At 38.4% G+C, this 24981-nt stretch overlaps 2 protein-coding genes across 8 annotated transcripts in view; one reads left to right on the top strand and one right to left on the bottom strand.

Annotated features, from left to right (window-relative positions):
• The first annotated feature begins 118 nt into the window (after positions 1 to 118).
• Positions 119 to 24155, top strand: DNAI7 (dynein axonemal intermediate chain 7). Of its 6 annotated transcripts, none has more exons than XM_056339211.1 (16): positions 119 to 182; positions 1463 to 1483; positions 4785 to 4863; positions 6337 to 6428; positions 7547 to 7648; positions 9972 to 10109; positions 12085 to 12231; positions 13364 to 13467; positions 14893 to 15172; positions 16927 to 17029; positions 19282 to 19448; positions 20389 to 20533; positions 21329 to 21543; positions 22238 to 22405; positions 22634 to 22747; positions 23817 to 24155. In XM_056339211.1, exons 1-16 carry the CDS (start codon positions 180 to 182, stop codon positions 24084 to 24086), a joined length of 2148 nt encoding a protein of 715 aa, XP_056195186.1. In that variant the 5' UTR covers positions 119 to 179; the 3' UTR covers positions 24087 to 24155. The 6 variants fall into 6 exon arrangements, 5 of the variants coding, with proteins under 5 accessions (XP_056195186.1, XP_056195190.1, XP_056195189.1 ...); XM_056339213.1 differs by lacking the exon at positions 119 to 182 and adding an exon at positions 3030 to 3077 and having other exon boundaries at positions 194 to 1483; XR_008821937.1 differs by lacking the exon at positions 23817 to 24155 and having other exon boundaries at positions 131 to 182; positions 22266 to 22405.
• LOC130149507 (inositol 1,4,5-triphosphate receptor associated 2-like) overlaps positions 24005 to 24981 on the bottom strand; it is a 28794-nt gene continuing 27817 nt past the window's right edge. The window contains exon 20 of one of the 2 annotated variants that reach the window (XM_056339216.1): positions 24005 to 24800. In XM_056339216.1, the coding sequence (XP_056195191.1) occupies positions 24557 to 24800 (244 nt within the window). In that variant the 3' untranslated portion in view covers positions 24005 to 24556. The remainder of the gene's footprint in view (positions 24801 to 24981) is intronic. The other variant, XM_056339217.1, reaches the window with a different exon arrangement.

Genomic DNA, 24981 nt, shown 5'->3' with positions numbered 1-24981 from the left:
GCTTTACGGCAAAGCCGTAAACGGGAGGCACCGCCCTTCTGCTGGCCGGCCGGGGGCGGGCGGCAGCGCGGCGGCGCCGAGGGGCGGAGCGGGGCCGTGGGAGGAAGGGAGGCCGCCATTGGTGGCGGAGAGCACGTGGGGGGAGGGGCTGGTCGCCTAGGCAACGTGACGGCGGCGCCATGGTGAGAGCGGGCCGGGGCTGGGGCCGGCGGTTTCGTTGCGGGGGCCCGCACCGCAGCGGGCAGGGGCGGCTGCCGCCCGGCCCGGGTGACCGAGATGCCGGCACCGGCCTTGAGAGTGCGGGCTGCTGGCGGTGGCCCCTCAGCTGCTGCCGCGGTCTGGCGGGCGGCAACGTCTGGGACCCGGCCTGTGGGCGGTGTGCCGGCGGGCGGGGGGCCGCGGCGGGGTGGGCCCGGGCGGTGGCCGGTGTGCCGGTGGGCCCGGGCGGTGCCGGTGTAGCCGCAGGGCCTTGAGCTTCTGCAGGTAAAGAGGGAAGGCAGGAGCAGGGTAACAGGTGCCTTGAGAGGCTGGTGAGGTGGATGAGGGTTGGACCAAAGTATTTCACATCGGTTACTGGAGTACCAGTGTATGGAAAAAGAGATTTAAGACTGAAAAAAAATCCCCTTGAAGGGCCTGTTAGCTTTTCTGCAATCCCCTGATCAAGCTTCTTGTGCAGTGGTTTGTTACTATGGCTGCTTAGCACGTCACCCAGCTCGGAGGTAACTAACGCTTCGTTGTTGGTGTCGCTCCATTATAAGACACTTCGCCGCCGTCCCATGCACAGCCTGTCTTCTCCTTCTTCCCCTTTTGCCACCCCACAGGGAATATTCTCGTGGGTGTAATTAATGACACCGACATTATGTAAATTCACATAGCAATATTTAGACTTTGCACAGAAAAGGTAATTGTCTTGTAAATCAAATAAGGGATTTGCTGTTAGATGTTTGGCTTTCCAGAATCTGTTGTATTTTCTGTAGTCACTTGGAGAAGGCCCCTAACTATATTTCTTCACTTCAGGTGCAGTTTCCCAATGAATGACAAAAGAGCCAGTGGTGGTTTTGTGTTCTTCTAGGTCATCCCATGATGTAATTCAATGTTACTTGGAATAGCACACAGTATCAGATTAGGAGTTTAGAAAACACTGAAAATGTTTTTTTGACTAAATTATGTCTTGGACTGAATTACATATTTGATGTACATTAGGTTTTTTTAACACTGGGAATAAGTAGATATACTTCTATAACCGTAAGTGTAATCTAGCCTGATAGATTATGACCACTTGTAGTCATGTGTTAGCGGCTAATTTTCTGCAATATCGAAATTATTGTCATTATAGTTTTTCAATAGTTAATCTAATCTAATTTTACAGAATAGTTTTATTTTCTAATTATTCCTTTATACTTAATACCCTGTTCTCTGATGCTTACTTTCCTTTCTCCCCTCCCCCTGTCTGATCTTCTAGGGTCCAAAAAAGAAGAAAAAGGTAGGTAGACACTAGTTCACATACAGCGTTTTGACCCTTGCAATATTCATTTCAGTGTTATGTCAGCACAGTTCTGTTATTTTCGAAATTATGTGAGTAAAATTACAAAGCGCTTCATGCTGAAATTAAAGGAAGCATCAGTTACTTCTGGCCTTAATGTCTACAAAATATATTTTGACATTTTTAAGAGGATCTGTCATAATAAAGGTGGTGTGAGACCTTAATTGTAAGCAAATGTGATTTTTAAAAGGAAAAAAAGATTTGTTGTTGTTTTTTTTAAAATTTTTTAATCTGTATTTCTGAGACAGTTGGTCAGGCTTCATGAAATTTGAAAGAGGAACAGGTGTCTCCAGGACACTTAAGTTTATGAGCCTTTTGCAAGGAGGCTGAGTCATGTTCCTGCAGAACTACTAGAGAGAAGGTGACGAGCGCAGCCAATGTGTGTTTCGCTTGGCAGCAGATGTCGGGGCATAAAGCCAGTGTCCTGGCTTCGAGCCACAGGCTAGACACAGACCACGTGACGGGCAGGGGGGACAACAGACAGAAGTTTGCGGGAAACTGGATTGCATAAATTCATCCCGTGGATTATTCTTAATTCAGTGATAATTAAATTATCTACCCCTTCCCCCAAAAGAACACATTCAAATGCATTACTTGGGGAGCTGTGCATCTCAATTTTGTCAGTACTATGTTGTCATAAGAATGTGAAAAGAAGTTGACTAAAAAGTGATTATAAGTAATTGAAACAAGCAAATTTTCTATTTTCATTGGAAGAAAAGTAATCGAAGATTTATATAGATATTTTTTTTAACTGAAAGGAACTGATTCTTCTCTGAAATCTTAAAGGGTAGAACTATGGCTTTTACTGACTATTATAGGAGTCAGTAAGTAAATGCTTTGGTAGCAAATGTGAGATGAGATGCATGCTAACTCTGGTGCTTTTTAACTCTAAATTTTCACCTTTGTTTTTGTTCAAGCTCCTGCTAACCTTTGTACACAAAGTTATATTTATGTATATATTTATTGCTGTGTAAAGTGAATAGCTTTCCAAGTAATTATTTATATCTGAAAATACACTTGTCAGAATCAAAATGTGAAATAACAGTATTTGTAACACGCTTTTTCTGTGATGAATGACAGAAGTTCTCCTTGATTATTTCTAAGTTCCCTATCAACTGAATTACTTGTAATAATATTTACCAAATTATTAGGAATACTCAGGTGGGAAGATGTCGTAATACCATCGTGTTCATTTGCAACTGTCTGGACTTAAGTCCTCTTTTTTTGTCTCTCCCTGTCAGCTGTGTTTGACCTCTTTCTCTATTGCCTATGGGCACTGTGCTACCGTACTGTGCTGGTTTGGTACCATTCTGTACTCATTTCTCTATGGAAGAGGAGGATTGGATTCCTGACAGATGCTTTTGATCCTTAGGGCTTATTGATATTGTGATACCATCCAATTATATTCTCTTACTGACACTGTGGATGGAACTCATACTGTTTTAGTAATTTTATCTTACCTGGTTGAATCGTTGTCTCTCACCAGTGATGGCATGGAGACTTGGGATTCGGCTCTCTGATGTGCAACATCCAGGTTAGATGCCTAGATAGAGGACGTGTCTCCTCTTTTCACGTTGCCTCACGCTCTGAACCCATTTACAGTGTATATTTTCTATGTTTTACAAAAGTAAACATTTGATTTAATTGTCTTTCATTTGTATGTGTCAGAGGCAGAATACCGTTGTTCAGCCAGTACATAAATACGTCACCAAATGAAAGTAATTTGTTTTCCTGGACAGCTTTTGTCATCCGTATCTTTGCTTTCAACCTTAGTTTAGGCTGCTGTCACTCTTTGTTTTGTCCGTATGTTGGAACCTATGCAGAAGAATATCATGGTTTATATTCTCATGTGTACAAAAATATAGCTTTATCTGCCCCACTCATAAACAAGAATGTTGGCTGTGAATTAATTTTGCCATTCAGTACAAAATCAGCCTGCTTGTTTTTACAAGCTCCACTTCTACTTCCTTGCACATCTTTCTCCCCTGCCCCCCCTTCTTTTCCTTTTTATTTATTTTTTTTCTCTTTTAAATCTCTTTTATTCAGCCCTTGTCTTTGCAGGATCTGCCTTCAGGAACAGCACTCCTCCCTGGTATCATTCCATCAACTCCAGATGGAGTCCAGACACATTAACTGCAAGTGTGTTATACGTGCAATACAATGGCAGTGTTACCTGTTTAAACACTGCATAAAACTGCATAAAGATGATTTAGTCCTTAGTCACTATGCACTTGGTGAGGACTGCAACCTTAGGCTGCCTTTTCTGCTTCATTAACAGGAAACCAGTATTTTCCTTCTATGTGTCTTTGTTTTAAGTGCTGTTTTGTAGTCACAGTGCTGATCCTACATATTTGATTAGGCATCCCAAGACTGTTAATGCTAAAAATAAACACACACAAAAGCCAAACAAAATATAATAAAAAATCAAAATTCATCCAAGAATCTTCCTTTTTGCCAGTGAGGAAAAGAAGTGAGGGGGTTATTAGCAATCACCTTCAAATCCAAAGAGAATTATGCTTTCTACATTCTACTGTTCAAGTCTCTTAAAGATAATGTGACCTCATGTGCACAGATCCAATTGTCAAATTTTTATGTGTATCAGTGAAGAATCTATGAATACTGTGTTACAGTATAAAAATAAGTGTTTTGTTTTCGTTAATCTGTTACGTGACAGTAGATTTTGCATGTTACTTAGCTTGTATTTTATTTTTTTTAAATGTATGCCCAGACTGCAAAGAATTGATAAAGACGATAACTTCTGAGAACAAATTTTAAATATAGTTATTCTAGGAACAGCCTAGGGCTTGAACTTTTTCTTAGTTGTCTTCTAAGTTAGATGCTTCTGAATGCCAGACCTGCCTGTGTCCCCAAATACATTTCCCAGTATTTCCTAAAATGTTTGAAATTTTAACGTCTACTTTCTTAGTAGATCTGCCTGTTATTCAACTTCTACATTAAGAGAAGATACTTTAATATTCTCCTATTGTGTCTGTGTTCAGGAGTGTCTGGCATAGAGTAATAAATTAATTGTAAGAGCATACACTGCATCATGAAAATGAGAAGAAAATTGAGTCCAGGATGTATATTGCTGTTTTGGAGGCTTCATTGACTGTATAGGGAGTCTAGAATATTAATTCAGGGATCACATTAGAAGGGAAAAGTTATAGTTGGCAAGTACCTCCCAAAATGTATTAAAATTATATTGACAATTGTTTTCTTTTAATTTATTGCAAACATTAAGTCCAGTGGCAAAAAGAAAGTTAGCAAAGCTGAACGACTGAGATTACAGAAAGAAGAAGAAAGGAGGCTGAGAGACGAAGGTACTGTGCACTTAAGTTATTTATGCCATCATATTCCCTATAAATGATTTTAAATAAATGGACAGAAAGTAATTTCCTAAACTATATGTGCATCAATGTCTATATTTCACAAACACAGGTGATTCTTCTCTTTTTTCTTGTGTAGGCTAAATTCTGTGTGACTGCATCTCACTTTCCTATTAGAGCCATACTCTTTTCTCTAGTTATTTCTCCTGTGATTAGGAACTTGGGAAGGGGGATGCCTAGAATAAATAGATATTTTTTTCTCTTTTACCATTACCTTTCCAAATATTCTCAGCAAGTTAGAAAACCACAAAACATTGCATTTCTTCCCCTCCCCCTGCTTAAGCCTATGTATCAGTAGTCAAGAGAAATTCTCTGAAAAGGACTTTTTCCAGAGAAGGCCAGCAGAATACTGCTGTTGGCAGAGGGCTAGCTGGTGTTCTGAAGGGGTAGCAGTTAATGTGGCTGCGAACTAGGTTTGACTGAAATATAGTTTGCTTGAGCTTGTTCTGCCTCTACTGAGCGACTGGTTTGCCACCCACTTCTTCAAGATCTTTCTGTTGTACATCGCTGTATCCCTTAAAATGAAATCCCAGTTGCATAACTTACCTGTCCTCACCATTTGAATGTGCCTGCTTCTGCAGTTTAGTATCACGACCTGATACCCTGTCTGAAAATCAGATCCATCCCTGCTACTTCCCTTTCTGCCACCAATCAGATCTGATGGGGGCTTAGGCATGCTATGATTGCTAGTAATAGTGACTACTAATCACTAGTAACCTTTGTGGATGGGAGTAGCAGCTGGGGCAAGTACAGGCAGACTTGGGAACAGCTGTTGCTCTTGCCTCAGTGCAACACAGATACTTGAAGTGATTTACGTGTAGGTGGTGACATTCAAGCCACTGTCTGGGAACATGTGGATTGATGCATAGGCTCTGCTAGCTTAGGCTGAAGGCTTAGCAGTTGAAATCAATTTTAGTTTTCACATCCTCTTAATTTCTAGTCCCTATGGCAGCAAAGAAAAGCTAAAACTGTGATCAGGAGTGACTGATCCTAAAGAGGATTTCAATGAACAAAACAGCTGCAAGATTGAAGTTGTAGGAAACCAAAGGTTGTAGCAAAGGAGAATAATAACTTGGGACTGAACCACTCAGTTTCACCATAGATTTTGGATTGAGAACCAGGGTCCATTGAAGCTGTAGATAAAAGAAGAGGTGCTCCTACTGCTGTTTCTGAGGGCTTGCTGATCCGTGTCTCCACTTGTATTGTCACAGGCTGATAGGGGTAGTGCCATAGATACTGTGTTTCAGTACCATGATTCAATTTAGTTTGGCTTGTTTGGAAGATTTCTGCACAATATAAGATACACGTTTGTGTTGCTCATTATGGTTGTCATTACAGCTAATAACAAAATACTTTTTCTGGTTTTATTAAATATAATTATATATTGATGTATTTCCCAATCTTCAGAGGAAGCCCAATTTCGAGCTCAACAAGAAGAAGCAGCAAGACTTGAAAAGGAGAGAATTGAAAAAGAACAGATGGAAAAGCTTGAGGCAAAAGTTAGTTTGTACTCACTGAAAAAATCTAATCCTATTTCTAATCTTGTGACAAGGTTTGTAAAACATTAGTAATTTAGTGTGAGCATAGAAATAAATTTCCTTATGTCCTTAGTGTTGGGAACAATGTAGAGGAAATCTTCTAGCATCACTAGATTAAAATTAATAATAAAAAATCTCTCCAAGCCTGAAAGGTACTCTTATGGAAGATCCCACAAACTGAAACGGTAGTGAGCTGGATTAGTAGTAAAACATAATGCGTGTAGAATCAAGGGAAATGGTACTGAATATTTTTCTGTGGTATTCTTTCACTAAGCAAATGTTTGGCTTAGTGTTGCTTTGATTCAGAAAAATTCCCTGACATGAGTAGTCTTGCCTGGTTTTGCTACATAAAGGTGCTGTGGTTTAAATGCATTAACTTTTGTGATTTGTGATACTCCAGTTTGAATAAATAACTCTTTTCATTTCCACTATAATTTCAATTGGGTCTATTTTTTGAGTTCCCCATAATTACTTTTGGTACATCTATGGCAAGAGAATTTGGTATAAATTCTGTAAGTTGTTGTAGGTTAGAGCAGATACATTGATTTGTGTGTGTACTAGGTTATGTTTATTTTTCCAGGAAGACTGGAATTCATAACAACACCTGATTGGAAATACCTAAATATTTTTGTATTTAAAAAAAAAAGGAAGGTTTACTTAAAAAAACTAATTTTGTTTTCTTCTTCAGAAAAACAAGAGGAATATAAAATAGTAGTAATTATACGGAAAAAAAATCTTGCACAAGTTTTTTCAACATACGCTTACATTTTTTAGCAGCTCATTACAGCTAGTTCCAGGATGATGATTTGAAAACTGTTCAAGTGAGAGGTTAACAATCGTGTTATACATTATGTTTATCATATATTTCAGCAACTAATGTGATGACTAACATATTATGAACTACTGCAGTTTTCTCAAATGTTTCATGAAAAAAGCAAGTGATCAGTGTTTTGGTTTGTTTAAATGATAAATCGTTCAAATATCCCAAATTTTTTCCTTTGATATAAAATAGTTGTAAAAGGTAAACCAAATATTTAACTCTTCTGTTTGACATATATATATATATACATATTTAACAGAATCAAAAACGAAGTGAGTCTGAACTAGCAGAACTTCATTCACTGGAACAGAAGTTTTTCTCTGCACAGCAGTGGAAAACGGATTATAGAGCATATGCAAAGGTAAGCTTTCTTTCCAAAATCTGCCAAGTGTCATAGAGGTTTGACAATGAAGTCTTAGGCTGCGTCTCCATTACAGGATCCAGGAGTTTCCGGTTCTTGAATTTAGGTGTGTGCTATGCCTGCATTTCAAGTTCCATCTCAAGGCTGTAACTGGCCATGCTCACTCTCTTCTATCTTGTATACTTTGGTGTACACAGAAAAGAAACATGGGCAAAGAGGAGCTTGTCTGGGTCATGAAAGTATTAGGACCCTACAGCTTACCCCAGCAGTCAAGAGCATTTGTAATTTAAGATACTCTGGTATTTGTCTTTCCTTTTCTATTTGTTTAATTCCTTCTACTTTTAAACATTCCACAAAAAAATCTCAGCCAGGGCTTACAGGTATTTTTGTAGTGTTTGAGACAATTGACAACATTTGTTCCAGTGATTTCTGGATATCACAGGTCATCATTTGGGGAGAGGCTGGCAAAAACTTTGAAGGACATGGCACACATCTAGGTCAGATATCAGGGCTGGAAATACATGAAAATGCAGTTAAGAGTTAATGTCTGCCATTTAGGAATGGTACATTTAGGAGGGCGTACACAGTACTATGTACCTGTAAAGTTACATTTTGAATAGTGAGATATGGAAGTACACTGGTAGAACATTTTGCTCTTGTGGATCTGTCCTGGAGAAACATCATTCAGTAAGAGCCTGGTATGAGGTTTGCTCAGTTTGGCTGCAGGTAAGGTTAAATAGACTTGTGGACACAAGGATTTTCTCTTTGTCTTGTATATCGCTTAATCCTTTATAAAACCTCTGTGGAACAAATCTAGAATCACAGCATAAATCCCATTAGAAGGGACTCGTGAAATTCACGTCGCTAGCCTCCTGCACAAAGAAGGGCAAACTCTGAAGTTAGACCAATGTTCTCAGTTGGGTTTTGAAAATTTCTAAGAATGGGCATGCCACAGTATCTCTGAGCAACCTTTTTGACTGCTTTACCACTCTCACTGTAAGAATTTTTCTTTAAATGCAGTTGGCATTTCCCTTGTTACAGCTTGTGATCATTGCCTAATTGTCATGATGCATCATCCCTGTGTGCCTCTGAGGAAAGTTTTGCCTCTGTCTTCTCTGTAACCCCTCTCTAGGTACTGGTAGATTGCACATGCTAATCCTCTCCAAAATAACAAAGCTCAGGCTTTCTTTATGCGTGATTTTCTCCAGTACCCTAACCATCTTGATGCCTCTTCTCTGGAGCCTCCAGTTTTACTACTCTCTCTCTTGTACTGAGGGACACAAAACTGGGTGCAGCCCTGCAGATGTGGAGCCATGCTCTCTTTTAAGTGCAAAGATGTTAAAAAAAGAGGTCAGATGTTTTAATTACTGAAGGTTGATCAATCTTTTATACAGGAGTTTCCAGTGTACTAGACACTCACCTATTATTGCTTTTTTTAAGTCAGTGGAAATGGTTATGGAGGTGGTTGGGAATGCAATTATACAAGTGCTTTTGCTTTATAAGATCCATTTTACATTGTAATGCAATCAGCAGTAACATAGCATTAATAATCTTCACAGTAAACAGGGAGGCAGTGTTTCTTTAATATCTTACTATATGGTTGAAAAAAATACATTATAGGTGATATATTGATCCCATGAGCCAATGTTAGGCTCGTGTGTAGAGTTAAATGGGTCTAGCCTGTCACTGAGTTTTTTTTCTTCCTCCGCCTGTAAGAATGACCAACAGTTGCTTTGAAAATAAAATTGTTTTAAAAAAATATCTTGGATTTCATCTCCCCAGCAGAGGTTTCTGTAACAGTGGAGTTGCTACTGGTAAGGGGGAGGAACCTTCACAGACAGAGAAAGGAGGAATAAACTTGTTGGAGCAGAAGGCTTTTAAGCAGCTTTGTTGCCAGTGTAGGAATTTTCAGGTTTGTTGGCAGGATTTGGTTTGAGAACCATCTGCCTCTTCCTCCTGCACTTACATTCTCATTTATATTCTCAGTTATTGATTCTTTCCGCCCGTCTTTTGTGGCAGGTACTGAATTTGTTGCTTTTGTAGGCATGCAAGCTCTACCTAGCAGAACAGAAACCACTGATAAATGAGTAAGTATAAACAGCAAATGTTAGGTGGGCAGAAATATCTTAACACATTAATATCAAAGTAAACCATCTTTTTCTGGGATAGTAATAAGCCAGGTGGTGTTACAGCCCTGTTTAGATGCAGGTGTGAATATATCACTATAATATATTTGTCTTTCATAATCCTCCTTTTTCTTGTAATAATGATAGTCATTTGTACCACATGCCTGTATCTATTTTTCTTTGAACATTTCCTGTAGTGGGAGCATTACCTCAGTTGTGATGGAAGTCCTGACCCAACTGTACTGCAGGAAATAAATACTTTCATGAGCTTATGGCGTGAAGATCAAAATGAGGACATTCAACTTGTGATGGAGAAGGGGGAACAGGTGCTAAATGTAAGTGTTAAAATGGTATTTTTCAGTTTAAGCTTACTAGAACATATCCTTGATGCCCCTTTTTTTCTTTCTTTTTTATCCTTTTTTTCCCCCAACAAAATGACTGAAATTGGCTATAACCTTCAAAACCCAGAAGTTTTTCTTCAGTTTTTACATTTTTTAATTACAGATTTATTGTTTGCTCTAAAGAAGTTGACTATTGACTTTAAATATGCAACTTTAAATTGTGGCAATGTTTTTACACTAAGCTCTCTTATCCCAACATCCATCTTCCCTGCTTATGCACATTTTAAAGTCTTGAGCCAGAACATATGAGCTCATGTATATTATAGAATCTTCAGTGGACAGCAGCTTTGTTGTGTAACGTTTAGAGCTAGTGAGGCGCCATGTAAGAGCAGGAGTTTCCAAAATGCAGTCCACCAACCATTTGATAGCTTGCGAAGAAATTTTAAGGAATTTGTGGCTGCTCTGTAAATTTAGGATTTTATTTTAATTTATGCTAACTTCATAGTGTTTTTCAGAAAGTTACATGGGGTCTTCCAGAAACTGAGAGTGAAAGTTGCATGTGTAACACAAATTTCATTTTGGTTCCCAGTGTTAGATTTCCTGTCTTGCAGTGCTTGCTGGGTGCTGCAATTTTCACCTTCTGCATACTGCAACCTTTTTCTGACCCAGTGGGGAATGTGCTAGTCCTTTCCAAGAATTTCAGCAGATAACTCTTCACTTTTTCTCTTCTACACTGCAACCCAAGCCAAAAGCCTGGCAACTGCCCACTTCTGTTCCTTCTCCCCACTCTTCTCCCTGCTGTCAGCTCTCTCCCACAAACACCCTTCCTCCCCCCAGCTGTATGTTTTCCGTCCAACACTAAAGTGGTTACAGCTGCTTCAGGTCCTGCAAATGTGTGCTGCCTTGCACTGTATGCTCAATAGAGTATTATGTGATAATAGAAGGTAGGTATTTTTGTTTTGCCCCTGCTGGAAATGCAAGGTGATGTCAAAAAGATTGTTTGTCTTATAGAACTGCTTAGGTTGGAAAAGACCTGTAAGATCATCAAGTCCAACTGTTAACCCAGCACTGCCGAATCCACCACTAAACCATGTCCCTAACTTCTCTTGGTCTAAAACATTTGAGCATTTCTTTCTTGTTCTACGTGTTTTTAAAGGAAACTGTTAAACACTCTGAACTGTGAGATCATGTCTACCTCATTGTCGAGGTAGACCATGTTCAAGGTGCAGTATAAAAAAGATGGTGGTAGTTGTAATTCTGCTGCTGCTTTGCCACACCTTTAACGAGCAGTAGCACTGCAATTCCACAGGCTACAAGGAAGAGGAGTCTGGCAAGTGTGGAAGGGAAGCATAAAATAGAACTTGATCCTCCCTTTGCCTCAGTGCTGCAGGTCACTTTAGTAGGTAGGAATTTTTTAGTTCTATACAATCACTTAGATGTTAAAGATACTAGCCTGTAGTGGAAGACAACAATGTTATGACAGAGTTCCAAACTTCATGCTAAGTATTGTTCTGAGAATTAAAATATAATTGCTGTATGTGTATCTGTTTTTGTTGGGTTTGTTTTGTTGGTTTTTTTTTTTAAGATTTCATATGGTTCCAAAATAAAGCTGTAAATTACTTTTTGACCAAAAGGTTTCCTCATATGACCGATCTGTTCAATAAATGATTTATTTTGTAAGCTAATTTTTCACAGCCCACAGGTTAAGGAATGAAGGAATCTGACTAGAGGAATGAAGGCAGACAGACTTGACCCTGGAATTTCCAGCGCTTTGCATGGTTGGCTGTTTATCTGATAATGATGGGTTAGCACAATTTCTAGACATATAATAGAAAAAGATTATTTCTGCGACCAAGATATGTTTAGGTACAAAGGAAGGAAGTTTGCCTTGATTTTTATATGACAGAACACACAGTATATTAAGGGTGGTGTCAAAACAGATAATTTTCCCACCTATTATGTCTCCTAGTTAATTGAGAAGTTGCAGTTTCTTTTATTGGACACACCATCAAATGAGATAACAGAAAAAGAAACAGCTCAGTACCAGGAATCTATTCTGAAATTGCAGAATCTGCTTCATCAGAAGTACAATGGAGCTACAGAGCACCTGCTTAAAGTAAGATTTACTACTATGAAGCTGTAGTATGCGCAGTGCATGCAGGTTTAGCTACAAGTGTTTTGTTGTGATGGTTGTTTTTGTTTGTTCATAAACTGTCATAGAGATTAGCATGTGAGTCTCCAAATCTAGCACTGGAGTTTCCAGATCATGTGTATAGCAGATACCAGACTTGTAACCCTTCAGAACCCCTGAAAATCTTAGCTTTGCAGGCGAAATTCCCATCATTAAGAAATTTAAGATTAGATTATGGTGAAATTTTGTGAGATTTGAAGATGTTGAAAACAAGGGGCATGGTATGACATTTTTTTCCTATTTTGTATCAGTGATTTAAATTAAAATTAGCTGACTATAAAAAATTGTAAATGTGAAAAGCAGGTCATAAGGTTAGCTTATATATGTTTTTTAATACAAGTTCATGTGACTAAAAAATATTTTAAACTAAGATCTTGAGAGGAGTAAAGAGTCTTTGAACAAGGAAATGAAAAAGTTCTTGGGAATCAGTTTTCTGGGTTGCATGTATAGGTAGTGATCTTGCTTGCTATTTTAATTGTATTAATCCTGTATGTAAGTATGTTTAGCAAAAGAATATTGCTAGAGGAAACAAAAAAGGAAAAGGGGTAAAGGAAATAGTGAAGCAGTTGTATGTTCACACTCAAAACCCTCTCCAAATTAAGAAATATTAAATTCTTGTCTTTACAGAGTTTAGGATTATACTCCTAATGTAATTATAATTTCACAAGTTTTACATTGACAATATTATAATCTGTGCAGTGACTGTGGGATAGGAGTCCATTAGTGCTAAGTATTTTTTTTTTTTTTTTAACTTGACCTGAGATATGTTTTTGAGGGGACATGATTAAGGGAGGTAGGCAGTACTACTGAAGGGGATAATGTAAGATCCCGTATTTGGCAGTATTTGATTGACAGAATTGATGAAGTCAGAGGGAAAAAAAGAACATAGTTCAAATTTTAACAGAGGTATTTGAGTTTATAACTGTTAAGTTTTGGTACATAAATACAACATACTGGTCTGGTGTATTTTTATTTCTGTGTGTCTTTTTTGTTTAAGTAAGTATAAAAGTGATATAAATAAAAGAAAACATGATTTAATTGCCTTTTTTCTTTGAAGACAGCTAATATGTATGAAGATTCTGAAACTGGAAATATGCAGGCAGTCATAAAGGATAAGAATGTTACTTTCTGTATATGGGCCAATCTGAAGAAGAAAGTAAGGTACAGCATAGTGAAATTCTTAATTTGAAATGAGGCCTGGCCTTGTCTACTCAAGTTGAGTAAGCTCTAAGAACCAGTTTCTCAACCTTTTTCGTGTTGAATACCATTCATTCGACAGACTCCTAACTGATGAATTTCATACCAATCTGTTGCTAAGGAAGGTACTGGTTACATCAGACATTTATTAAAGAAACAGAAATGTTTTATATATGGAATATATAGATGTATGATTTGTTTCTTAAAATGCTGCAGTAGAACCCTGTTACTGCCAGCACAGTTTTTAAAGGAAAACTGTAAAACTCATGCAGAGAAATGAAATTGCTCTGGAAGTAATGTTTCTTGATGATGCGTTAAGTAATTTCTAAGCTGTTACAGTTGTTTGCAAAGCGATGAATGATGCTTTGTGCTCAGCACTGTTAGATAAAAGATAATAGAACCTGGGATGCAGGTATCCTCCATAGTGGGTTCTGAATAAAAGATTTTTTTTTTAATTTATTAAATTACTGTTTAACTTTTTTTTTGATTGATATATTTTTATTTTTAATTTTTAATTGACATACTTTTCAAAACAAGATTTTTGAGCAGACTTCCTACTCCCACTTTGCAAATATGAGGAATAAATTGGTAAAATGACTTTGCCTTGACTAAGGACCTGTTGCTGAAAGCTTTGGTAAGATAACTACAAGTCTGAGTGCTCAGCAACGTCAGACTGACCTGCAGGCAGAGCCTATCTGGGTTTTAATGTTAATGCATTTTGGATATCTTAGAGATGCACCTAAAATTTTCAACTAAGAATTAAAAAATAAATGTTTATTTACTGGAAGATTGTTAGAACTCGTGACCAGATGATCTTACCCAAAAATAAGTATTATTTTAATTGTTCTGGATTCGGTTGGGCAGGAATTGCAATGAGCAGCAAACTTCTACATCTGGTGAAAGAACCCAAGTTCACAAGTTTGGTAACTCGATTTGATGCAAGTTGGTCTCCTGTGCCTGTTCTTAGCCTGGTTCCTACACTGTCACAAGGATTGATGGCTGTGTAATACTGTTGATTATCAACATTTCCTTTACATCTGCGTATCTCTCTGGGTTTTATGTGGAAGATGCTGAGACTGATGTAGCACAGACAGGTGGTGACTTCACCTATGTAGGATTTGCTCATTCATTTAATTAGTGAGTTTTACCATGAACGTACTGTGTAGAAGAGCAGTGATCTGATTTTGCCTCATTGTCATCCTATCAGGACTGTTATTTTTGCAGTTCCTGAGCGCCTTAATGTAGTTACAGCTTTTCTGGAGAGGCTTAACAGACAGCTGTCAGTACACGACAGGAAGCATATTGAGACATCCAACTCTATTTCTTCAACTGTGCCATGGGACAAAAGACAATCTTACTAGGGAATGTTATCTTTTTAACTGTTTACAGGTGCAAAAATCACATCTTTTGTGGTGCACAGCATGGATTTGATCTTCCAGAGTCACTGGCTGTGAGCAATGTTGCTGTTCGCATATTGCATACTCAGTATGATCACGTATCTCCACTTTGGCTGCAGTGTCAGAGTGTGCCAAAATTGGAAGTCTTAGATAACAGAAAGTTAACTCAGCATTCAAAAGACAATGTGGAAGGATCAGAAGAAGAGGAAAAGCAAGCCAGGGAAGAGCCCAACATGTCCACTGAAGAAGAAACGTGTACCGATGGGAGAAAGGTAGGTAAAAACCCGAAGGATATTTTACATTGCTGTTGTTTCTCAAGGCCCAGTTGCAGTGTAACAGCTTCTTAATGTGTCCTGTGCCTGAGGGTGCCGCGTTTTTAAGTGGTTTATAGAAAAAGGCAACTTGTGTTAATACTATGTCATAGATCTTCTCAAGGGAATGGAAGGATGAATGACCAGAGTTTGTTGTATGGAAGGTAGAAGAGGAAGTTTGGACAGGGTGTGGTAGTCACCATTCGGTTGGCAGTTTAAGAGTAGGATCAAGCCATGAGGAATATCAGGTACCATTGTAAGGTATTTCCGTAAGTGTGTGACGTATGTCCAGATGAATGGATTCTGCTTCTGAGAAACTGACAACCCTATAAAATCACTGCAGGAATCCCAGATTAGGAAAATTTGTAGCATGCAGAATAAGATTCATAGTTCTGTAGGTGCTGGTTGTGGAGCAGCTTGGTTGCTCTGTGTCTGTATACTGAAGCTTTGCTGTTAGAAGCTTTCCAAATACTGTTGCTGGCTGCCAGGTCTCTTACCCAGCACACTCCAATGGAGTATGTTGGCTTTAGGTGTTGTGGAGGTTGCCTGTTTTTTTATTCTTCTTACTGGGTTTGGGTTTTTCACTTTTGGTACCATCTGTGACCTGCAGATAAATGATTTGGATTCTTCATCTAAAACTTCTGCACAAATAACTGTAAAGCATCATGTTTTATCCTTCTTAATATGTTTTGAGCAATGATCTTTGGCTTTTTCCTTTTCAGTCCCCGAGACCTTTGTAGTGAATCAGTGCCTGAAATCCCATTTTTGTTGGTTCCTTTTCTCTTTTTTGTATGACAAATCTTGTCTTTTGGCAGTTTTCACTTACGTTTTTCAGACTTCCTTCAAGCTCCTCACTTCATTCCTTCTCTTTTTCTTTCCCAGATCTTACTCTCTTTGTCTCAATCTAGTTTTGTGAATTTTCCTGTTCCCTCTGAAGACTCCGCTTCTCTCAGCTACTGCAGTCTCTCCTCCTGTCTGGCTCTGCCTTGAGTTCCCCCACATTTCTGTGCATAAACACTTCTCTCCCCTCACCTTCTGTCCTGCTTCAGGAAATGTGTGTTCTTTCCACACACTGGCAGGCACAGCACAGGGCACCAAATGGACGGCTCGTAAAATGAACTGCCACTTGTCTACTGTGGTGCTTCCAGAGAAGTCTGCTAGGACAGGGATGAGTTCGTATCTGGTTTGGAAATTTGGCTGGGAATCTGGGGTAGTGTTTAGGAAATAGAAAACAGTGTGAGAAAGGGAAAAAATTCACGGGCAAGGCACAGGCTAAAACTGCAGGTAGGGGTTCTGGCAGAATTTCAGTAGGGCTTTGGATTCAAGAATGGCTTAAGGTTTTTTTGTGTCTCTCTTCAGCTGTAAAGTCAGCATAAACATAATTTTTGAGTGTACACACTGCTAAAATGGTTAAGTGCTTGTATCGTACTTGGGGAGCTTGAGATGGAGTTTGCTGTGGAAATGAAGTCATTATTTTATGTTTATCTCTATTTATGTATCTGATTCCGAAGTTGATAAGTACCTTCAATCTAAACTGTTTTTGCTAGCTAGGTAAGAATGATTTCTCCTAAAACCCTGTAGCAAGATTGGTGCAAATGCTGCTGGAGGAGTGGAACTGTACTGTTTCTCCTTGGGCCTTCTTGAAGGAGATGATGCTTTCTTCTTTATTGTGTCTTGTCTCTGACTAATGAAAAAGTGTCTCTTGCTTTATATAGAGTGCTATCTCATTCAAAGAAAACAGCAGTAGCATAGCTGATATAAATGAGACAAAGGAGGAAATGGAGAAGAAATCAGAAATCTCAGACGTATCATCACAAGGTATTTGCTTAGTTTTTATGCACTGCATTACAGAAATAATTGTACTAAATATTTTATTTTATATATGGAAACACTATGATATAGATCTCTTTGTGAATGGCACAAAGTTTTATAAAGATATTGATGTTCTGTTAACACTTGAGTTTTGTTGACGTATTACATGCAGGGAGAAGGTAGGACAGATAGGAAAATGGATTTTGTCCCTGCACTTATTTTTATTTATTTATTATGTTTATTATGTTTATGTACATTTGTGTATTATTATGCATATGTTTATGTATGTTTGTGGGTGAGACACACAATCTTTATGAATCTGCCAGGCTACCTGGTGAGATTGACTTCCTCAGAAAAAAAATTACTCAAATGCGTGTGATGGTCGGCACTCAGGTAGCGCAGGTATTACTGAGTATTACTTATAAGTGTGCTTAAAGCGAGATACCTGCTGATACACTTTGCTAAAACAGGGTCTGATTCCAGGAACTGAAGCTGTTCATCTCTCCCACATAAGTTGTTACAAATTTCTTCAGTGGTGTGGTGTCCTTTGGTTTAATGAGTGAGATTTCTTGTAGTACTGTCTTAAATAGAACAACTGCAAACTATTCAGCATAGTTTAGCTGACCTTTTTAAAAAAAAGTACAGCCTTTTTTCTTTTAAAACAAACTAAACCCCACCCCACAACACTTTCTGCGGAGCACAGTCCAAGCAACCAGTTGTCAGACGAGACTTTAAAGACCACCCCAACAAGACAGTTTTAAAAAGAATACAAACAACTTGGGCTTCATTTGGAGGAAATCACTATTTTATTTTGGTAAGGCTTTGAAAATCCCTACCATATATTAGGTGAAATGTATGTGCACAGAAGAGTACTAATTACACCTGAATGTCTTCAAGCTTGTTTATCTGCTTTAATCAGGAGAGACAACTTATGAAACTATACTTTTGCTGGCATGCTAATGAGTTGGAAACCCGTTCAACCATTTTTCAGAATATCATTTGAAAGGATACATGGTTACCACAGTCAGTGGTACAGGCAGCCGGGTAGAGGAGAAGAAAAAACCAGGAGTGCAAGAACAGGGGAAAGAGCGAGAACTACAGCAGGTCTCTGGGTTGAACTTAATTGTACCAGCATTAAGAAGTTAATTTATCATGAGAGAATGAACAGTTTTGTGTATAAGACCCTTAAAAAAATATTTTTATACTATTATTTTTAAAATCAATTTAAAGAGCAAGCTGCCACTGTGGCTGGTAGTAACGTAGTTTTTACTTCCTGTAAATTTTTTGCTTGAAATAACTACAGCAGGAAATTATGCTGTTATGTGAACAGAGTGGAATGAAACCTCTGCATAATGCAACTAAATCTGACATTATAAAATTAACACATTTTTTTACTTGGTTTTTAAAAAGTTTGAAGGCAGTTTATGTAAGTATTTGTCATTTTTTGAGATTATCTCACTCACAAAAAACAAATTTAATAACACTTACAGTAGCTGTTTTTACAGTACTGAACACTTTATCTTGAGCCCTGTAAATAGGAACTTCTGTCCTCCTTCTGTAACATCTGGCTCAATGTTTTCTGTGGACATGCTTTTTTTGTTTTTTTTAAAGAAAATATTTCTAGGCATTTTTTCCATTGCATTGGTGCCTTCTAATAACATTTTCCAAGTAATTAAAACTTAAAATTAATATGTATATGTAATATTCACATTATTATGCTTTGAAAAAATGTGAATTATGTTTGTTATATGAAAATTTTGTTTAATGTTAAATTACTCATGCTCTTCATAAATACCAGTTTTCACCTTCAGCACATGACCTGTAGGTGTGTTATATCTTATTTGACTTATTTCTTTTCATACCACTACCATCTTACTAGACCTGTCCAGAAGCTACTGTATTGCATACTTGTGAAATCCTTCTGTAACTAATGACGTGACTCATTTTGTCAGTAAAACCTTAGTCCTATATAAAGCATTTTGAATTGACTACAAAGTTAAAGCAGAGATCAATCTGTTAAAAAGCTTAGTACCAAAACAAACAAGAAGTGCTTTTCATTGTCCAGCTGTCTGCTCACATTTAAATTAATTCTTAAAAGATCTGGGGAACACCAGTAGATGGTGCTGAAATGCTGTGGAGTGTAAAGCACATCAAGCATGTGGGATTTCTGTGCAAACTGAAAAATTAATAGAAGTGGGCAAGTTCAATGTCTTGGTTTAAGCACCAAGTTAACTCATGTTGTTTGGTTATTTTTTAAGTTCAGGATCCACTGATGCAGGAAGAGGCAAATGAAAAAGAAGAGGTGGTAACTGATGAAAACATCATTGATTTGCAACAGTTTGTGCTGGTGGGTGGTGTGTACCATATCGATGCACTGCAGCTTCCACCTCAGGTCAAACAAATCAAGGACTGGAGTATGGTGGAGGTGAGGAAAGAGATTACACCCTGTGCAGTCCTCTTCCCTGTCATCCTCGATAGAGCTATTCCCGAGGTGTTTCACCACTGTATATATGCAGTGTACGTGATTACCTGAGCAGCAGTCTAGGGGACAAGTTTTCAAATAATTTTTCAATTACATTTGGCCAATTTTTGGAGCAGCTGTGGGGAAAAGATAAGCCTGCAATTAGAGAGGTGTGTGCTCATCGGCATGGCTAGCACAGATCCTTGTGCTGGAAAACGCTCTTGGCCTTAGTGAAAGCAAAGGGGTAAGTTCTTAGTTTTGCATATGCGAAAGGTATACTTAAAGAAGGCTGGTAACAAAATTACTGCCAATTCCATTGCAGGCTCTGCAAGGTATTTGAGGACTATAGCCAATGTATCCTACTTTTCCTGATGCAGTGCTAACCTACACTGCAGTTTTTGCTGTGAAGCAGAAAACCTTTAATAAGTGAAATTCCCGTACAAACTAAGAGAATGGGGACTGTGAGCAGACCAAGAGGCATGGGATCTTTGTTCCCAGATGAGCACACAGACCTGCATTATCAGTCATGTGAGCTCTTTCGTTCCCTTTGACACTGTGTGGGCAAAGTGGAATTATATCTGGTTTTCCCTTTCAGGTGCTCTTGGGGTTTTTTTTGAGATTGTGGCTCTATTAGAAAATGACCATGCCTACTGTGTGGCACTGCCTTAAGGGTGCCATCAACAGCACATGAAGAGTTCAAAGGCCTTGTTGGTAGTCATCCTTCTACTGTCTTCAAGACTGTAGCTGAAAATGTGCAATATTAGCAAACCATTAATAGTAATACATTTTAAATGGTGTGTTAGGAAACTCCACAGGAGATTAGGTAGACTTAAAGAAAAGTAGTAAGTAGGGTACTGCATTTTCTAGTAAAAATGTTATCTGCTACTTTCCCATCTTGCCAAAGGTACTTGATGTTGGATTGGAACTATACCCATATCCCTCAGAAGACACTGAAGATGCCACACATCCACCAATACAGATAATCCTTAGACTTCCTGACAACGTGATGTATTTTGAAGATCCTGTGATAGGCCGATGGGATTCTACAGGTACAAATTTAGGATATACATTTAAAGTTTGAATAATTGAATTTATACCCGAGTTTGATTATTTCCAGAATGTAGCTGTAAAGATAAGAGCCAATTCAGAGCCCAGAAATAATCTGGGGAATTAAATGTTAATTGATTTGGTGGCGGTGGTGGCAGGGTTGTTCTGTTTTGCTTTTGCATCGTATCTAACAAGGGACTGCTTGTTGGGGCTTTTTACTGTAGCTTTTCAATATGAATGGAAAAAACCCACGCCATTTAATGGGCAGTAGTACAACACTGTATACCACAAAACAAGTTTTGCTAGGGTAAAGACATGTAAAGTCCACTAAGCCAAACTAGCTCCTAACTACATGTATTAATTTTCTTATTTTAACTAAATACTAAGTGTTAATAGCCAAATGTGATACTCATTAGATAAATACAACATACCTCTGACTTTGAATTCATGAAAGAGAGTAGAACCTATTAAGATGGTTTAATGTTTGAAGTTACTCTTGAAAATGACCTTATAGCCTGCTATATAGCAAATAAGAAATAACAGTTACGTTAGTATTTGTATTTCTTTTGAGATTAAGGAGAAAATTTCCTGTCTAAATACAAGATTGTACTAATTTTAAGATAATGAGGGAAATTTTTGCCTTAAATGAATTCTCTTTTTTTTGTGCCTAATAGTTTATCTTAACTGTGAGGAAGTACTGGTTAATGTAGGATGCCTTAACTAATTCTTCCCCAGCACGTATCACAAGCCAAAGCTTTACAAATACATCTTTGCATTTTTGCATCCCTTTTGTAAAGGCCAACAGTGGAGAACTGATGGCATCAGCAACATAACTTATAAAACACAAGAAAAGATCGCCACCTTTGAGATGCATGCCTTTTATACAATAGCACTTTTCCAGGGTGCTCATCTCAACATGCCATATCAAGCATGGGAATTGCAACCTACTGGTATAGATGAAGCACTACTTGCAGTTATTACAGCCTTTGCAACGATTCAAATACAAATTAAGGTACTGTAAATTTTTTTAATAAAACTATTTTGCAGATTTTTTTAAAAAAATATAGATTTATTACAGAGTCCTTAATAAAGGACTTGGGGTGCTTCCACAAGAACAATTTGAATCTCACTCTGAGCCGGTGAAAAGGAGGATGTCATTCTTTCCTTGCACTGTAAGGAACAGTACTGGTGATTAAATTTCACTTTTTTTTTTTTTGTGAACTGGTCAAAAGAAAGCATCTGTATGATCTGCAAAGTTCCAGGAAGTATATACTTTGGTAGTGATACTACCTTGCTGAATTCAAGACTGTTTCACCAGTTAGAGACTTAGAGTGTTTCTCTCTCCTCCCAACTACACCAAGAGAAATAAAAGCATTTCAAGCAACCTCCTACTAATGCTACTTGTTCCTTCTAAAGGTTCAAGTTACACATGACTATCCATATGCTCATTGCCATATAAATCAATTCAGTAACACACAAGATTTTAAGCGAGTCTGTACGAGCATACGCATGGGCCACTAGACCAGTGTATTTCTGAAATCCTACAGAAAAGCAGCTTTCTTCAGGATACATAAATGAAAGTCTACAGTGCAGAGTAGTAGATTGTGTATGCAGCATCCAGAATGGCAAAAATATTAATATTTGATGCCTGAAGTAGAAAATAGCTTTCATGACCAGTAAGTTGCTTTCACTGGTTTGTACAACAGGGTAATCAGTGTATGTTGTCTTCAGTAGTGGTGGAAGAGAAGGATGTGCTTTCCCACCTCACAGGAAAATGGACAAGTCCACTTGACCTAAGAGCAGTTTTGAAAAAAGCTGGTGTGAACATTTTCCCAGAAGAGTTTTCTCACAAGTATGTCCCTGTGAACAAGAAGGTGAGTGCAAGAACAGATAGTTTTCCTATTGTTTTTTCCATCTATTTTTCACTTGGATAACATTTTCAGTATAAAGACCTGTTGTGTAGAATCAGGTGGTAAATATAAGCTGGCAGAACACATAGTCAGTGGATTCTGGGTAAAGCAAGCTTTTTCTTACAATTGTATACCACAGGGAATTAGACTCAATTATATATATATTTTCCAACTTGTACTTTTGCATTACAGGCTGCCCTAGCAGAAGCTGGAGCCTATCGGCAGATGGCACTGGTTGCACCTGCTTTTGCCTTTGCCTGGAGCAAGTGGAATCTAGAAGCTGGTGAAGAGCAAGTAGTGTTCAAGGTCTGTGGTTTAGACTAAACTTTTAGAGAAAAATCAGCATAGAAGTTAGAGATGCCCTATCCCTGGAAGCATTCAAGACCAGGTTGGTCTAAGGTGTCCCTGCCCACAGCAAGGGGGTTGCAACTAGGTGATCTTTGACACTTTCCAACTCAAACCATTCTATGAAAAAGAAAAATGCCACAATTACAGAAGTTAATTGTTCCTGTGTCTTTAAGTGACACTCATCTCAAACATTGTCTTCAACCCCTGCCCATGCTTAGTGCAGTGGTTTTAAGATTTGGGGTTGACTAGTTAATAGCATTCACCACTAGCTTAGCCTGTTTCTGCACTGCTTCGCAGCTCATGCATTTGTGAGATCTCTAATGGGACACAAGCCTCAGTAACAAAGACACTTGCTGATGTGCTAGGATGCATAACTGGTGAGTCAGCTATTGAAGCTTTAGCCAAAGCCGGGATGGTACAGCTGGATGCCAATTTTCATGAAGTCTCCTAGTGCAGGAGTCCTTCTGAGCAGCAATCCAAGCTGCAAGTTTTATATTTACTATTTGGAAATTTCTTCTTGTCCATATGGGGCTTCATTTTTTCCCCTACTGCAGAGGCAGGGGAATAAGCAACTTAAGCATTGATTTATTTCCATCTGTGAACTAAACCATATGTCATTAAAACTTCTCCCAGACAGACAGAAAAATACTGCCAGTTGTGCTTGTAGATGCAAAACCAACCATACTGTTGGAATGTTGAGCAGTTCTCCCCCCCTCGAGTTAAATGTATGTGACATGCTTGATCCCAGGAGCAAGAACTAGAACAAGTGATGCCTATTGCACCTAGCTGCTCTCTCCACAGGAGTCAGGAGCAGCAGCTGGAGGGGCCAGACCTTTTATAGGGGCAAGCTAGATGGAAGATTTTGATGCTGATCCAGTACCTGGTACATAGTCTCTTAGGCAGAGAGAGCTAAAGCAGCGCCTTGGTTTTACACTCATGAATATACTAAAATTTAGAATTCCATACTACAATTTATACTGTCAGTGTCACAGGCTTTACCTTAAAGCACTTTTTTTTTCCTCAATAGGTAAGTGAGCATCTTAAAGCAGATTCTGTCAAAGACTGGTCTCTTTATATGTTTAATGGTCAGAAAGCACAAAAGCTCAAGATCACTGAAACCAGTGAAGCTTTTTCAGAGGAGTTAGAAGAAGATTCTGAATTTCACTCCACACTCTACCATATGCTTAAGGACTTTGCCAGCGAAGCAGCAATTGATAGAGTGGAAAGAGCTAGCTTTCTGTTTATTGATGTTGTATATCAGCTACTCCTTGCTACAAGAGTTTTAACATACTCTTAAGTACTGTATGCTTTCCTTTAAGACTTTATTATCAAAAGCTTTCAATAAAGTTACATTTAAAGTCTTGAATCCTTTTCTATTCAAATCACTGAAGCAGTTTCAGTGACTAAAATGCAAACAATTTGTTTTTGTTAAAGCAAACTAAGTTCTTTATTCTTTTGTGGCTAGACCACTTAGTCGTGTTTATTGTTAGCTACATTCAAAATCACTGTTTTGTTGTAAACCTGAATGGAACTGAGACCCTTTTAGGTACTTTTAAAGATTACTTGTCAGAATGGGGAAGAAAAAATAATTTCAATTTCAAGTCATGCTTTCAAAAAAAGCGAACAAACAAAAAAACCCCAATCTCCCCAAAAAGCACCCACAACCCAACAAAACAAACCTGAACATGTAATCTTAAATATACTATCTTAGCTTCTCATACTGTCGTCCAGAACTTGTAAGTATAACTTCAAGAGTCAGAACCTTTGTTATACTGGGGGTGGTCCATTGTGTTGAAGTCCTGTATATGGCCACAACAGTTGCTGTAGTGAAGTCCAGGAGTCCCCAGTTCCTACAGGTGCTGCGTCTGCTGGTCTTTGAAGAGACAGCCCAGTGAGGAAGCTTGTAAGAGCAGCAAGCAGGACCAGGATGGAAACAGAAACCCAGAGAGTTTTGTTAGCATTGGAAAAAGAAGCCTTGAAGTGGGATGCCCATGATGACATTAAATTGCACCTGCATAGAAGAGGAAGTTGTAGAGCAGTTGAGTTTTTCTTCAAAACTTGGAAACCCTCTTCCCACCCACAAACCCCTAAAGCAAACCAGACTCCACAAACATACATACAGATCCTTAACTACCAAAGGCAACAAGGTTGTAACTGTACTGGGACCCGTGTACAGTTGTAGCTTGTGTTCT

Source organism: Falco biarmicus, chromosome 5 (assembly GCF_023638135.1).
Source record: "Falco biarmicus isolate bFalBia1 chromosome 5, bFalBia1.pri, whole genome shotgun sequence".
Taxonomy (NCBI): Eukaryota; Metazoa; Chordata; class Aves; order Falconiformes; family Falconidae; genus Falco; species Falco biarmicus.
Note: the sequence above shows the minus strand (reverse complement) of the source record. Positions and strands in the feature narration are given on the sequence as shown.